This window comes from Nipponia nippon, unplaced genomic scaffold, assembly GCF_047370975.1.
Source record: "Nipponia nippon isolate SJK-2023a ecotype South Korea unplaced genomic scaffold, ASM4737097v1 scaffold_8, whole genome shotgun sequence".
Taxonomy (NCBI): Eukaryota; Metazoa; Chordata; class Aves; order Pelecaniformes; family Threskiornithidae; genus Nipponia; species Nipponia nippon.
Window position 1 is genome coordinate 39,831,433 of NW_028262402.1, and position 16,419 is coordinate 39,847,851.

The 16,419-nt window shown below is 42.6% G+C and overlaps 1 protein-coding gene across 3 annotated transcripts; it reads left to right on the plus strand.

Annotated features, from left to right (window-relative positions):
• Window positions 1-2,178: 2,178 nt before the first annotated feature.
• Window positions 2,179-16,090, plus strand: PLIN2 (perilipin 2). Of its 3 annotated transcripts, XM_087741373.1 has the most exons (10): window positions 2,199-2,316; window positions 2,808-3,006; window positions 4,585-4,641; window positions 4,723-4,918; window positions 5,583-5,665; window positions 6,175-6,460; window positions 6,782-6,966; window positions 7,725-7,859; window positions 8,565-8,855; window positions 14,813-16,090. In XM_087741373.1, exons 3-10 carry the CDS (start codon window positions 4,612-4,614, stop codon window positions 14,945-14,947), a joined length of 1,341 nt encoding a protein of 446 aa, XP_087597499.1. In that variant the 5' UTR covers window positions 2,199-2,316; window positions 2,808-3,006; window positions 4,585-4,611; the 3' UTR covers window positions 14,948-16,090. The 3 variants fall into 3 exon arrangements, with proteins under 3 accessions (XP_087597497.1, XP_087597499.1, XP_087597498.1); XM_087741371.1 differs by lacking the exon at window positions 2,808-3,006 and having other exon boundaries at window positions 2,179-2,316; XM_087741372.1 differs by lacking the exons at window positions 2,199-2,316; window positions 2,808-3,006 and adding an exon at window positions 3,054-3,302.
• The last annotated feature ends 329 nt before the right edge of the window (window positions 16,091-16,419 follow it).

Below are 16,419 nucleotides of genomic sequence, written 5' to 3' on the forward strand. Positions count from 1 at the left end.
TTCCTATTTTATTCCAGAATAGTCTTCTATCTGTTCTGCTCTGGAACAAGAACAGAGAAGTGATTTCTTTGCAGAAGCAAACTGAATGACCATTCTGGGAAGGCCTTCTTGAAATGGGCTGGAAAAAAAAAGATGTCCTCTCCCCCACCCCAGGAAGATAGTGTTCTGTGGGAGCAAGAGTAAGAATGTCTCTAGCAGTAAGCAAAGGACATTTCATAATACTGTAACATGTGTAACTTACATAGTAAGTAAATAATAAGAACAGATGGCTTGTATATTTTGCTACCAAGGCTTTGCAAGAAGTCTTCTCTTCCTTATGGGTAGACCTCAGATTCTTGTTTGTGGTCAGTCCAATGAGGAAAGATGCCTTCTTCCCCTGTCCTGGGCAGATAGTGGTATTTCTTACTGTACTGCTCTGTATTGGTGACATTTGTTGTCCTGTCACATTATTGAGCAGAAAAAGAGGTGTATTTGTTTTAAACAGTAGAAGTTAAAACAGAATCTGTTTGGCCAGCTTTTGTTTAGGGAGCAGAAAGAGCATAAAGGAGTCTTTGTACTGTGTGGCTTAGAGATAAGGTGGTTTGTTGTCAATTTTAACTATTAAAACAATTAAAGTTTTCTGGGAAGGAAGTTAAAATTTCCTTTAGGAAAAATATTTGTGCAAAAATGACTGGCCCAAGTAGAATTTGTTTGTACATGTTTGTAGCACACAATTACCCCTGAGGCCTGAATCTTGTTCTCTTCTGACACCCTGTCACTACAACAACAATGAGCTAAATACAACTGAATTGTAAATACGTATTTGGAGCTTTGCCCACAACTATTTTTCCCTGCCAGTTTGATATTCCTGACTGTGATATGCATCTCATTTGTTTATAGGTTAAAAGTAAAGTGCACCTTTGGAGTTACAAAAGTTACAGCATACCAAATGCATGTTTAAATCTGCTGAGATGATTATCTGTGAGCATGCTTGTCCTGGTTTCAGCTGGGATAGAGTTAATTTTCTTCCTAGTAGCCGGTATAGTGCTGTGTTTTGGATTTAGTATGAGAACAATGTTGATAACACACTGATGTTTTAGTTGTTGCTAAGCAGTGCTTGCACTAGTCAAGGACTTTTCAGCTTCCCATGCTCTGCCAGGTGCACAAGAAGCTGGGAGGGGGCACAGCCAGGACAGCTGACCCAAACTGGCCAAAGGGCTATTCCATACCATGTATTCATTATATCCATAATATCAAAAATTCGTTATATCCATATATCCATACCATTCCATACCATACATCATGCTCAGTATATAAACTGGGGGGAGTTGGCCAGGGGACAGTGATCACTGCTTGGGGACAGGCTGGGCATTGGTCAGCGGGTGGCAAGCAATTGCATTGTGCATCACTTGTTTTGTATATTATTTTATCATTATTATTTTTTTCCTTCCTCTGCTGCCCTGTTAAACTGTCTTTATCTCAACCCATGGGTGTTACTTTTTTTCCCGATTCTCTCCCCCATCCCACTGCGGGGGGGGAGGGTGAGTGAGCAGCTGCGGGGTGCTCAGTTGCCGACTGGGGCTAAACCACAATGCTGAACTGAACCTGAACCCATAGCGCTGGAGAAGACTGGAGGCTCGTCTGCCTTTCCAAGCATGAAGCTCACGTAGGGATGTGCGGCTGCGTGGCAGTCTCAGAGTCAGCTGACACCAGTTTCAGTTCACCCCGCGTTCCAGCCCGACGTGGGACAAGTCCTGGTTAAGAGGTGCTGGGTGAAGGAAGAGAGGTGATTAATGAAAGACCGACACAGCCAAATCTCTTCCCTCATTTTTTTCCCCAACTAGATGAGATGAAAGATTGGCGTGAGAGAAGAGAGAGACCATTTTGTTTGCATCCTCTCTGTTCCTGGCTAGGCTGCTTGCGGGCCTACAGGCCTCGTCTGAAAGCCTGGACCAACCATGCTTCCACTCTTCCTTGTGCTTCAGAACAGGTCTTCTGAAGGATCAGTTGAGCAAGAGTTTCCGTTACTACGATTTCTTTTTTTGGATGAGGCTGTACCCTCCTGCTCCGACGCCCGCCTGGCATTGGGGACAGCCCCTTTCTGCTCCGCTCCGCTCCCCTGCCCTGCCGCGCCCCACCCCACCCCCCCGGGCCGCTCGCGCCCGGCGTTGGCGGTGACGCGCCGCGGCGGTGACGCGCCCTCCTCTCGCGAGAGAGCGGGCGGCGCGCGGCCGGCGGCGGCCGCTCCCCATAAGTAGCGGCGCGAGACCGGGCCTACCCAGTCAGCGGCGGCGGCGGGGCTTCAGGCGGCAGCGGCGGCGGCTCTTCCTTCCCCGGGTGAGTACCGGCGCTCCGGCCCGGCTCTCGTCGGCCGCGGGGGTGAGCGGGGCGGCGGGAGCGCCCGCCCGCTCGGCCGGGCTGACTCCGCAATATGGTGGAGGCCGGCGGCGGAGCGGGCGGGGGCTGCGGCTCCGTCTGCGGCTCGCCGCGGGGCCGCCCCCGCTGCCTCCGTCATCGCCCCTGCGGTCCCCTCGCCCCAAATCCCGGCGTATTTCAGTCAGCTGCCTGAGGCGCTCCCGGGACCAGAAAGTCCCGAGGCGCTCGCCCACCCGCGGCAGAGGCCTTGGGCTGCCCCATCCCTGGAGAGGTCCCTGGTGACACCTGAAAACCGGGCGCCTTCCCGCCTCGGGCACCGCGGTTAGCCGGGACAAGCTTCTCGACGCTTCTGCGTGGCTCATTGTGCTGCTGTCTGGTCTTTAACTTTTTTCCATAGCGGGGAGGGAGTAGAAATTAGATTTATGACTTACTTTATTCACTTCTCTGTTCAGGATCTTTTGTTGTCTCCAAAATACGCTTTTGTATTGTGGGCTTTGATTCAGGCATCTTGCTCACCTGCTCCGGAGAAGTGGATCTGACTTTTACCAGAGCTGAAACTATTCAAGGGATCTCCAAAACTGTGCAAGATCCTAGCTATATTCTCTGTCTTTAAGAGCAGGAATAACTTCACAGACTAACTCTCCTATTTTAGTGAGTAAAATTCAAATGCATGCCACGTGTGGCTGGATCTTTTGGGACAATTGCAAATACTGAATAATCCTTCAAGTAAGGGCCCTTCTTCCTGCAGGGATCAGATTCTGTGCTGTTAGCCTCTTCTCCTGTTCTACAGCATGCTTTGCAGTTTAAAGTGAACTTCAATTGTACTCTAAGCAATCTGACTTGTAATGCTGCGTGAGAAGCAACGTGTTTCTGGGGATATTTCCATGCTTGATAGATGGAAAGAAGACTTCTCCGTTACTACTGTAACCTTTGTCTGCTACCTGCTTGTATGTTCCATATACAGGGTTAATCTCATTACAGGTGTTACCTTATGGCACATGTATGTTAATATGTGCAAATATGCCTATAAAATGTTAACAGCACGCCTTTGTCCTTGCTCCCCATTATGTAACAGGGGAAAGTTTTACTTGACCCTAGGCAGAATATTAACACGCTCCTTTTGATATTGTCATACATATAAGAAAGAAAGATAACTGCTGTTGGCTCTTTGACAAACCTAGCAGAAAACCTTGAAAACCACAGTCCTTTCAAGGACGGACTTTTAGCTTGCCTTTCTGTTGCCTTCAGGTATGGAGATTCTTTTGGAACTTAAGTGTCATAGGAAACCATCGATGCAAAAAGTGCTTCTTGCAAATTTAGTTCAGCCTGCATGCATGCATAGGATGACAGTGCACTTCTGTGTGTTCTCCTTCTGTGGTACTACAATACCCCTCTCCTATTGTAGGATTGATGTGGGGTGAACTATTAGTATTTTCTCCATGGGAATACATGTTGGAAAATAATTGAGTAGCATAGGCTTGTTTTGAATGACTGGTGTCCGCAGCCGGTTTCAGAGTGGGATCGGTAATAATTTTAGCATAAAGGAGAGTTATCTTCTGCAGTGGGAAAGTCCTGTGCTCTGTGTTATAGGAATGCTAAGTTTTCAGCAAGCTGAGCAGGGGGAGCCCTACGTGGGCATCAGGCATGGCACTAGAGATGAGGAACTCCTTGAGTTTAGTGGAATGACTTGTGAGAATTGAGCTGAAGTTATTGAAATCAGTACTTCACCTCAATCTTCCATGTATTTTCAAGATTTGGACAGCAGTGATGACTCAAGTTTCAAACTTGACTCCCTTATGCTAACAGAAAATCTAATCTGATTGAAGATACTCATGGTGGATTCTTCATCTGACTTACGCATCCTAAACTAGAGTTTTAGTGACTTACTGGCTGGTGTTTCTTGGTCCTGGCTCAACAGATAAGCCCAAGTGTCTCTCTTTCTCCTATAAAAATAAATTAAACCACCAGTTAGTAATTCTGCAATGAACTGCTGTACCTCAAACCCTGTCTCTTGCATGTGCCCTACTTGTGTTGCCTAAACCAAACAAAGTAATTGGGAAACAAAGTTTTGGATTTCTAAATTGTTGCAGTAAAATGTAATTCCTGTATGTAAGAATGTGAACATCCTAATCCCCTTGATGGGGGTTGATTACAAAAGGGTTGTTGGTTTCAAAGTCTGGTGATTAGATGACGTGAATATGAGGATGCTCAGATATGCTTCTTTCACAGGCTGTGTAAGATCCAAGACCTGAAAAAATGGCATTGGCAGCAATTGATCCACAGCAGGTATGTCTGAGTTAGCCCCATAGTTTTTTATGTCTAGTTCAGAAAAATTGGTGTGAACTAACCTCTTTCTCTTTTAAACAGAACATTGTATCGAGGGTTGTCAACCTTCCTTTAGTGAGCTCCACCTATGATATGGTGTCTGCAGCTTACATCACCACAAAGGACAACCATCCTTACCTGAAGTCAGTATGTGAGATAGCAGAGAAAGGAGTGAAGACAATTACTTCGGTAGCCATGACAAGTGCTATGCCTATCATCCAGAAACTGGAACCACAAAGTAAGGCAAAGATGAAGCTGTTAACTTTAATTCAACTGATTGCTTTATATATCCAGATGCACTTGTAGTTTAGCATGGTCACGGTGGTCAGGAGTGCTGTTTCAGGTAGTTGACCAAACCTGTTGCCTGGCTTACTGAGTAACTGATTACAGATGGGTATGATTTAACAAACAAAAAAAAAAATTCCAGAGCCAAAGCAGATCCCAGCTTTTGTAATATTAAACTGACTGACTCCTCTTGATAAGTAAGGTGGTTACATAGTCTCTTGCTCAACACCTTCCTCCCCTTTCACCTAGTTCCAAATGCTACTTTGTACTTTCTCTTACCCAGAACAACTTGTGGTTAAATTTGGCAACTGTGTCACAAGGCTCCTGCAGCCAGGAGCCTGGTTTCACAAAGTGGCAGAAGGCCAGGTGCTTCAGCTTGTTCTAACAGTTCCTTGTGAAGTATTGAATGGATTTTCTCTGCCTGCAAGTGAGCTGTTTTCCTAGCCCTGTAAACCTGCCTTGTTCTTGGGCTTTGCTGCCTCAAATCTTACTGAAAAGGGGAGAAAACTACTTTAAGAGCATTGTTGCATGAGCTCTGTTTCAAGAGAAATTCTCAATTGGAGTTATTTATACAAAGGGAAAAAAATTAAAAACAACTGTTGTAATTTCTTTTATAGTTGCAGTTGCCAACAACTATGCATGTATGGGTCTAGACAAAATTGAAGAGAGACTGCCTATACTGAATCAACCAACTGACAAGGTAAGTTCTTTCCATGTACGTATGCTAAGCAGAAGAACTATACAGCCTTCCTCTTTTCTATTATCACTAAAAATACAGGCGACAGATTTCAATAAGCCATGCCTGAAGCACAGCTTAGAAACAATGAGGAAGTAAAAGGTGTTTCTGCAGAATTGTTTGTTGCTTTTGGGAGGCCGTTAAGCCTCTTGCTTTTTCTTTTTTTTAAATTTGCCCCACCATTTGACACATCTGTCTACAGCTGCTGTTCACTGGTGGGCATCCTTTTTGGAAATTTGAGTCCTTGTCTCTTTCCTGCTCAATGTGAAGCAAATAGTGCCTGAATTACATTTACTGAAGTGTTTTGAGCTGTAGGCTGTGTGTGGCAATTATGTTTTGTACATATGTTTTCAGGGCAGAATTTATCCTAGATAACCAATACTTGTACAAGCTTTAGCATAAATTTACATTTCCTGGATTGTGTAGCTCTCACTAAAAGTATTTCTAGTGAATCAACCTGTTTCCTATGGCAGGTTGTCACCAATGCCAAGGATGTAGTTGTTGGAGCCAGAGAAGCTGTGACAACCACCGTGACTGGTGCCAAGGAAACTGTTGCTCACACGATCACCGGAGTTGTGGGCAAGACTAAAGAAGCAATGCAAGACAGCGTAGAAATGACCAAATCAGTTGTCAATGGCAGCATTAACACTGTCCTGGGAAGTCGTGTGGTGCAAATGGTGAGCAGCGGAGTGGACAGTGCTCTCACTAAATCAGAGACCCTTGTAGACCAGTATCTCCCACTTACAGAAGCAGAATTAGGTAAGACCAATTCAAGGTTTGATTTTGTTGGAATGCTTGTATTGGAGAGAAGCAAGCAATCATCCATCTTTTACTTACTCATAGTGGGGAGGGGGCACATGCTTCCCAAACTGCCGTTTGCCTTCCTGGTTGTAATAGCATCTTCTTCACAGGGAAGCAGAGTGAAAGTAAGGATTTCCACATATGGTGGTCTATCAACCTACCCTGGTGCTAAAGGACTACTAAACAAGTCCAGCATTTAGCTGTTGCTAAACAAATAAAATTGCCTCAGACCTCTAAGTTTTCTTCCAGTGCTTAATTTGCTTCCTTTTACATATCTAGAGAAAGAAGCTGCAAAAGTTGAAGGTTTCGAAGTTGGAGTTCAAAAGCCAAGCTACTACATTAGACTAGGATCCCTGTCTTCAAAGGTCCGCACGCGTGCCTACCAACAAGCCTTAAACAAAGTTAGAGATGCTAAACAGAAAAGCCAGGAGGCAATCTCTCAGCTCCACCACACTGTTAGTCTGGTAAGTTTAAGCTTTCACTTGAGGTATAAAAAGCAAATGTTGGCATAGTTTTGGAGTGCATAAAACAGCCAAAAGAGGCACAGGAAAACTGGAATTGCTCTCTCGGACTAAATGCATCTTCTAAATATAAAGCATTTCCCCATTCAGAGCTTTTCATTACCATCCAGGAGAGGTCTTAAATCAAGCTGAGCTGTAAACTACCCAGCAATTGCTTGTAATTTTAAGCACTGCAGAAATAGAAGTGACATGTTTAAAATGATATTCCTGTTTTAGAGTGCTGGGTTGGACGCAGGCTTCATTCAGTGAAGAAAGTGTCTTGCAATTTAGAAACACGTCGGTCTTTTAAGTCCCTGTTGTTAATAAAAATGTCATACTCTTTATGGGCTTGCTCTTCTTGCTGTGGGTATCTCTGAGCCTTCCTGGGTACTTCAGTAGTCTTATCCTAACAATGTACCTTTATGTACAGGACAAATTGTGCATAAAGAGTCATGGCCTTCTATGCACTTTCAAATCCTTGTGTAGGATACTAGTGGGGGAGGGCGAAATAGTAGAGGGAGAGAGATACACTACATAACATCTCAAAACTGCTTCCAGTTTTCTCTTTTGAAGAGAAGGAACATGCTCTTATATTCCCCAAAGTCTTTTATACTGAACTTTTAAAGTATTTAAAAAGGAGGTTACAAAGCAGATAAGGTAGGGTAGCCCTAATGGAACTGTTTGGACTCTTTGCTTTACTTCCTTATTTGGCTGTATTTCAGATCGAGTATGCCAGAAAGAACATGAATAGTGCCAATCAGAAACTTCTTGATGCTCAGGAAAAGCTTTATCAATCCTGGGTAGAATGGAAGAAAAATACAGGCCAAAATGATGGTGATGAATCGCATAGCGCTGAGGTAAATAGATGTAAATGTAAACCAGAAATAAATGGATTGTGTATGGTCAAAGTAATGGCAAACTAACAGTCCTCAAAGTGTGCAGCATCTTAACAGCACAGAAGCTTATATGCAAATACGGAATCTGAATGCTGAAGCTCAAGGCAGCTGACTAGTGACTACTAAGAAAAGTAGGGAATACCCAAACTCTTAAATGAGCCCACTTGCTGCAAACACGCTGGGGTTTATTCTCCTTTCAAGAGAAAGCCTGTCATGTTTAGCATGTGAACCTGTGTTGGGATATCCATATCTAGATCAGCTAGGACTCACTTATCTGATATGGCCAGACCAGAAGTAACAATTTCTCAGCATACAGCAGTCTTAGGCACAGACTCACTGAGTCTTGGATGTAGCTTCAAACAGTGGTTCATTGATTAGAATATACTTACCTGCTGTGACTTGTTATCAGAGTTGAAACAAGTGCTTGCTTATCTGTTGCTGGGTAGAAACTACCGATGTTTCTGTTCCACAAAGTACTTAAGCATTGAAGAAATATTAAGTACTTTCAAGTCTCTGACTCTTCAGACTTAAGACCTGTTTTATTATCTGCTATAGCTTTATTTTACTTACATCCCCTCTACTTTGCTTCTTTATGTATCTTGAGCAACATAAAGCTGCAACAGTTCCAAAAAGATACTAATGTGCTTTTATGCTTTTTGTTTCCAGCACATTGAGTCAAGAACTCTAGCTATTGCACGGAGCCTCACTCAGCAGCTTCAGACCACCTGCCTCACACTAGTCTCAAACCTACAGGGGCTGCCACAGAATGTGCAAGATCAGGTTTACAGTGTTGGGTCAATGGCAGGTGATGTCTACCAGAGCTTTCGGTCAGCCTCCTCCTTCCAAGAATTATCAGACAGCTTTCTTAACACTAGCAAAGGACAGCTGAAGAAAATGAAGGAGTCTCTGGATGATGTGATGGATTATCTTGTTAACAACACGCCACTCAACTGGCTGGTAGGTCCCTTTTACCCACAACTGCCTGGCATTCAGCATGCTGAGAGCGAAGGTGAAGGGGAGAAAAATTCCAGCCAGAAAGACAAACAGCCTGAACACACTACTGAGTAAACTGCATAGCATGCATGTACTCTGCTGACTGACCAAACAAGTGACCTTAGCAAGTGTAGCTGTCAAAAAAGCCTTGGAGAAAAATCCATAAACATAGGAGTGGGGGAATGATACAGAGAAAGGACATTCACACATGGGCTGTATTGCCCTGTGTAGTTAAGCCACTCTAAAAACTCAGACTGTCTTGAATGCCTAAATATTGGCAGCTTACAGTTGTCAAGATGCCTTGTTTGTCTGTCAAGTTAAGAAACCTCACCGTGCTATTAATTGTATTAATACTGCTAGTCTAAATGAAACCTGCCATAGCTAAAAGCATTTGATTTGTTGCTGAATCTGTACCAGAATGATATAAAAGCCCTACGTACTGTGAAATGCATTTAAAAGCCATGCAGTCCAGCTAGGTACGCTTAAATACCATATCTGCTGCAGGTCATGCAATTGATCATTATGGATCCGACTGTCTCAAATTCTACTGCTATACAATTCATGACAAAAGTTCTGTGAGTGCAGAATGCCAAAGCTGAAAGTGGGGTTTCTGAACGAGTCAGCTGGAGTTACTTAAATGCTGTGAAAGTGCTAACATTAACTATATAACCTGAACTATTGTATAACACAGTAACCTGACCACAGAATAGAGTATCTTGAGCTGGAAGGGACCCATGAGGATCATCGAGTCCAACTCCCTGCTCCTCGCAGGACTACCTAAAACTAAACCATATGACTGAGTGTCATCCAGATGCTCCTTGAACTCTGACAGGCTTGGTGCCATGACAACTTCCCTGGGGAGCCAGCCTGTTCCAGTGACTGACCAAATAATGATTAATCCATATATATATTTTTTTTTTTTCCCCCACTATGCAGTATAAAGACAAGATTCATGCTGTTTGTACCCAGGTGCCTGCTGTTGTGTGGGTTGTTGTGGGTTTTTTTTTTTGTAGCCATCTTTTTGTAATTCATTTTGTACATTAGTAATAAATGCTTCAGTAGCCAAAGTCTGTCTCCATTTCCGTGGTGTTTAAAACAAATGCAACTTGCTGTTCTGTGACTCCTTCAAACTGGGTCCAGCAGAAAGCAAGCCTGAAATGCAAATGAAGTAGACATGCATTGAAAATGTACTTGTGTGTGCGTGTATATAGATAGGTAAGATATTGCTGCAGCATTTCCTTCCTCCCTTTGAGTTCTTGTGCATCTTTCCATTCAGTCTTAGCTTTACTGCTGCTTTTTGGTGCTTGCTAAGCTGTGAGCTGATGGATGTTCTAATATTGAGAAGAGGAGGACATGGACAAAAAATAACCTGTCCTGCCTTCGCAGTAGGTGTTCTGTGTGCATGAGACTGCCAGCTACCTGCTTTGGCTGTTGGCTCCCTATAAACAGTGTATATACTCCTCAGTTGCAAACACTAGTTTTAACCTGTTTAACTTAATTTACCCTCTTTTGAACTTGAGTGACTAGTGTTCATTAACACTCAGCTACTTGGCTGGAATTGTTCCTCAATAAATCCTGTAAATCCCTTCCCTGGAAGAGAATTCCAGTCACTAAGAAATAAGCTTTCTTGGTTTAGGGCTGTCCAGGTAAGTTGTGTCTGTGTTTTTAATGCATGCAGTCATTAAAATGTAGCAATGCTGGCCACCATTTTCAAAGAGGTGTGAAGCAAAAATGGAGTTCAAAGGAAGCTTGTCACCTAAGTGACTTGTTGCCACGTGGAACAATGCCTCCACCTGGCAAAATGTGGGCACTAAAGCAAATTACATGCAGTCTAGCTGCCTAATGTGAGAGGGCTTGCTTAGCTGTTAAGTCAGGGTTGGCCTAGAAGTGTTAGGAAGACTGAGTTTTAAGCACAATATTAAACAAAATGGTAACAACAGAGGATTACAGGTAAAGATTCTGTAACCCCCAGCTTTAAATACTTGCTTTTTGTAAGGGGGCTGTTTAATATGAAATTAACATGAGATGGTGAGATATTCCTTTCCAGCTAGGGCCTGAGTTAAGACTTCTGGAATTCTTTCAGCAATTCTGTCTACTTTCAGTATTGAATGAGTCCAGCCAGAGAATATCCTTTTTTTAATCTCAATTTGTAATAAAATTTGTAGAGGTGTACAGGAACAGAATGGGACTAATCAGGCAGTTCAAAGAAGGGAATTCCCATTCTTATATGTATTTTAAAATTTGAAGGCTGTGGGCCTTCATTCTGAGGTGATCAATCAAATAAGATGTTCAAACTGTTCACTGTCTTTTGAGGACTGAGAAATGTCCTAGTATTAATGCAAGAGCAGTACCTCTTTCTGTTCTGCCTTAAGTTGCACTACTGTTTTGTACTCTCCTAGATGGCTGTCCAGCTTTAATAAATGTCAGCAGGCAGGTGAAGTAGAAAGCAAGGAAAAATGTTACCAGCCTAGACCTTCAAATCATTTCTCTCACCATGCATTGTTGGGTGGCTTCTGTGTAAAAGTTACTTTGACTTCTGACAGCTGACCTACAACTGGTAGCTGTAAATAGAGGAATGCCTGGTTAAATGCTTCCCTAATGGCTGGGTCTGTTACACCAAAATGCTGTACGCAGGTGCCTGTATTCCATGCTATTGTGGTGTGTGGTTGTTTTGTTGGATCCTGCCCCCTGCCAAAAGTGTAGAAGTTTCTATCCACCCCCTCCCAATAGAATTAGGAATCCTTTCCTGAAGGAAAAGAGAGCGGAGTAACAGCAAATCGGGATGTTCCTGGTTTATTATATTGAATAAAAGTCTCTGGATTGAAATTATTAGACTCTCCTAATAAGGACAGCACTGGATGTTTAAACTGAATTGCAATGTAGCTTGTATGAGTATCTTCTTGCTGGTAGTCTAGTACAGCATATCCCTGGACTCTGTTCTAATTACAAGTCTACAGACAAAACTCAGTATTTTTCTCTAGCACGGTCAGAGAGCGTGACTGCTAAAATGCCTGCTGGAGGCAAGAATGACGTGGACACCTTCCAAAGCCATCTTTGGGTTTTTTTGCCACAGTGGACTGAAGCTGAAGTGCATGCTAATAACTGCTGAGAACTCTCAAATACGAGGAAAACCTGAGATATTAAGAGCAGAGGCTGCTTGTGAATTTTTCCTGCCATCTTACCTGTTTCTCTATAGTTGCAAGTATCAAACAGCTCAGCTATACTGCACAGAAACTTGCTTGTTCTTAGTCCAAAAACACTTTTGAGGATATAGCTTGGGCTAGAAATCTGTTAAGTATCTCTGGAACCTTTTAAAAAATATAAGACCAGATATGTTGAAAATTATAGGAAATAGTTGATCCTATTTGCAGCAGGGCAGATAAACTTGGTGAAATGGAACAGAGTGTCAAAGGCTGCTAGTCACACAAAAACTGGGATGGTAAAGCTTAGAATACTAACCAAGTAATTGTCGCTGGTAAGGTTATTTAGGGTTTATTTAAAATTCAGAAAATTATTGTTTCTCTTGAAGAGATCACTGAAAAATGACTCATGCTAGTTTAAACTTCCCCTTTCCAGGCTCATTTAACAGAGAACTATTATTCTGTCATTGCTGATAACGCTTTGCTGCAAAAGTTCTAAATATAAGCATTCATAAATAGCTCCATATGCTCTAAAAGTTTAGCAAACGTATTCATAGCAGCACACACATTGGACACATCCAAATTACAAGATTTGTATAAAGACTGGAGTTGCAGAGATACAGCTAGTTTGCCTCAAACTAAGGAAAGGTGGAAAGCTTTTGAAATCTCTCTCGTTCCTTACGATGACTTTTTTGCAATAATCTTTTCCAAACTGCAATTTACAGTAATATTATATAGCTAGTAAAATAGGTGAAAGGATTTGGAAACAACTGATGAATTATTTCTCCTTATTTAAAACAAACAAAACCAAACAACCAAAACCCACAAAAAAACCCACCCAAAAACTTATCTAAGCCATCTAATTAAAAAGAGAAAATGGAACCTAACTTATTTTTTAAGCATGATCTGTTGGTCACTTGCATGATCAGAAAGTCTTACATACAACAGCTTGCTGGAGGTATTGTGCACAGTGTTTTGTTAAATGTATTTCTTTTCGTTCTAAGATGCAAATTTTATTTCTTTTGGATAATACAATCTCTGATAACTAAAAATAAGTGCTTGTTCTGAAAGTGCACGAAATAAGAACCATCTCTCAAATTGGTAGTGGCTCAGTTCTGAATATATATTAAGTGAGAAAAAATGGATTAAAGTTAAGTTAGTATTGACATTAATGTTTGTATATGAAGATAGCAAAACACTGAAGCATGCTATGCGCTGTTCCATGCAAGGATTTTGCAGGTTTTGCACTATTCTATGTAAATCATCTGACTGCATCTTACCAAGAAATGGCACAACGAAGAGTCGTATCTGGCCTTATTCTTTATGGCAAGAATTGACTTACTGCTTTGTTTCAATTTCCTGTCAACAGTGAAAAGTGATATGGAACTGAAGGTCCTTTACCTGAGCAAGCCCATAACACCAAGTGCTTTGCGTTGTTTAGTTAGACTGGTGCAGATGTCAGAATATGCTATTCTAATACAATTTAGCATATTCAAAACTGAGATAAATCATACTGACATCAACCCTGTTTGATGCTGACAGATAGAGTCCAATTTGAAATTCTTTCACGGCTATGAACGTCTCACTAGTACGTTAGAAGTGCCAGCTGCTTATAATGTGTGCATTAAGGAGATGAAGAAAACACAAACTTAAATTTGAGTAATTATCCTGTTAGTAAGAACAACATGGATATAAGTAATAGAAGTGTCTTAAACCTAGGATATAGCGAAAATAATCACTGGTCAGACACAGTTACTGAACATAGTCATGTGCCCTGCTCAGCGTAAATACAGAATAAAACAACTTATTTAAACTATCCATTTGGGCAAGTTTTAAAACGAGTTTGCATATGAACTACTTGGCCTTAGTCTTGTTAAGATATCCCCATTTGTACTGCAGTATGAAATACAGGGTCAGGTGTTGATAATGGGAAAACTTGTTGATTTCTCTAAGTGCAGTAATTAGAGTTTTGGGTAAACTGCCATAAGCAGAAAGATGCAAGATAATTCTTTCTGGTAGAAAGATGTGTTTCCCCCATTCCTAGTGCCTTTTGATTTTTTAGGAGACAAAGATTACTGATCTCAAAAAAACTTCTGGTTATGAGTAAATTGCTTAATTATATCCCATTTTTCAGAAGTGCTTAAGTAATCTAAGTCCTACTAAGGGGACTTAAGGGTTAGGATTTAAGCTCCTAAGTGTCTTAGCCAACATTTTTAGAAGTGTGTAACATCCATGTATCCACTAATGTCTCTGGCAACTCCTGAAACCTGGTGCTGCTTAACAGTACAGAATGCTATACATGCAGATAAAACAGAGGCCAAGTGGGATTGCAGTTCCAGATATTTGTTTCCTCAGGAAAGGTTTCATGCAGTAGGCAGGCAGAGCAGTACAGAGCAATCTGTATCAAGCTCCTCAGGGCAGGTTCCTTTGTATAGCCCATTGCTCCCAAGGAAAGAAGAAAGGCAAAGTAAGTTTAAAAACCTCCTTTCTTAATTTTCCAGTCACCAGTTTCACTAAATACACTTCACTAAGTTCAGTTCTGTTCCATCTCTACTATAAACTCCTGTCTTCTAAGCAACTGATCTACATCTTGCATAGTATTTGTTCTGTCTTAATGCTATGTGTTTCATATGTGACGGAGCATATTTCACTCTGCATTCAGTGTTTTGGGCCTGATTTCTAGAGATGCTGAGCATCTTTGTCTCCTGACTTTAGTGAGGAGTACTGCAAAAATTTATTTAGTTTTACTTTTGAATTGATTGAAATTTCATTCCTACGCAGGTTCCAGATTTCACTATTACAGACCTGTCTTCAGAGTCAGATGATATCCCAGACATTTTGGATTTGGACGAAGATGATCAACAAGACTTTTCACGCACAAACGGTCCTTACACTACAGGGCAAAGAGCTGAATGAAGAGAAGCATAAAAATGTCTTTTTGATACAATGTACTTTTGCCATGTTTAACTTACATTTCTCCTTTTTAAGATGAACCTGCCTAGCTTAGGGATTTTGGGGATATTTTTTTTTAATCACTACTGTTTCACTTAGGTGCATCAAAATTCTGATTTTTCCATCCAGGGAATGCATGCTACATTCATTCATTAGCATGGGTGTCAAGCTCCCATTCTACAAGCCAGGTATAGCCTAATCAGTGTATCCAGCTGATCTAATCTTTGTTAATGATTTGTTCTCCTGCTGGGAGCAGCTATGAGAACACTCCAGTGCTTTGCATAAAGGGCTGCCAACAAAAGGAGTTGATAAGGATTTGCCCACAAAATTTGCCCTTTCAGAAGATGTGAAAAGCACTTCTGCATCTACCTCTTTGCTGCTGGAAGGGGTAAGGTACTTTGTCTCAGATTCTCTCAGGTTCTTTTTATTAGGCTCTGTACCTACAGAGCTTAGAAGTTTAGAGCTTCCCTTTGGCAAGAGCGCTTTATGCGCAAAAGGACTCCCTTTCGGTCGACATGCCTTCTGTGTGCAAAAATTTTGGCCATCCTGATGCCATCAGTTGTGGGGCCTGAGACTAGAAGAGGGTAAATGCTTAAAAAAGATTTTTTGCCAGGAATAAGGATGACAGTTAAGAAAGAAAGGGTAAGAGCCTGTAAAAAGTAAGGACAAATGGAGGGCAAAGAGATACGAACAGATGTGGGACAAATTAAAAAAAAAAAAAAAAGAAGAAGAAAGAGAATTGAAGGTAGGGATACTTCTGGTGGCAGTGATGATCTTTTTATGTTTAAATAAAGTCTCAATCAAATATTTGCTAAGGAATGTTGAATCCGCATTTGCTTGCGGATAGTGACTTCTGTAGGAGCTGGAGGCATTTCTTCCCGAGGATGGGGCCGAACTCCTCCCGCAGAGATCCCCCCCGTGTTGCGGGGGTGACTGCAGCAAGGCAGCAGGTGGTGCGCAGTGCTACTTTCGTACAGCCGCAGACACGTCACTCGGCGTGCAGCTGTGACGCTGGCACCTCGGCGCTCTCATCATGTAGCGCTCGGTTGTTGTGGAAACTTTGAAGTCTAGTCACTGAAATGCCTTGGAATAAAAGTTTGAACCGCACAGCCTGCTGCCGCTGCGAGTTTTACTTGGTTTCTGTGTTAGATTTTGTAACCCGATCACAAAATGACTTAAATTGGAAGGGCCCTCTGGAGTTCGTCTAGTCCCAGCGCTGCGCAAAGCGCGACGCCCTCGATGATCAGCTCACGCCGCCCGACGCCTCGCCGGGGCGGGTTTCGAGCGAGGGCCTCTCCGGCGGCCCCTCGGCATGGCGGCTCGGGCGCCGCGCCAGCCGCCGCCACCCCGCGGCCTCCCCCGAAATGGCGGGCGGCCGCCCTGCTCGTCGGCCCCGGCCGGCGCGCGTGCGCGAGGCCTCGCCGGCGGCCCGCGGC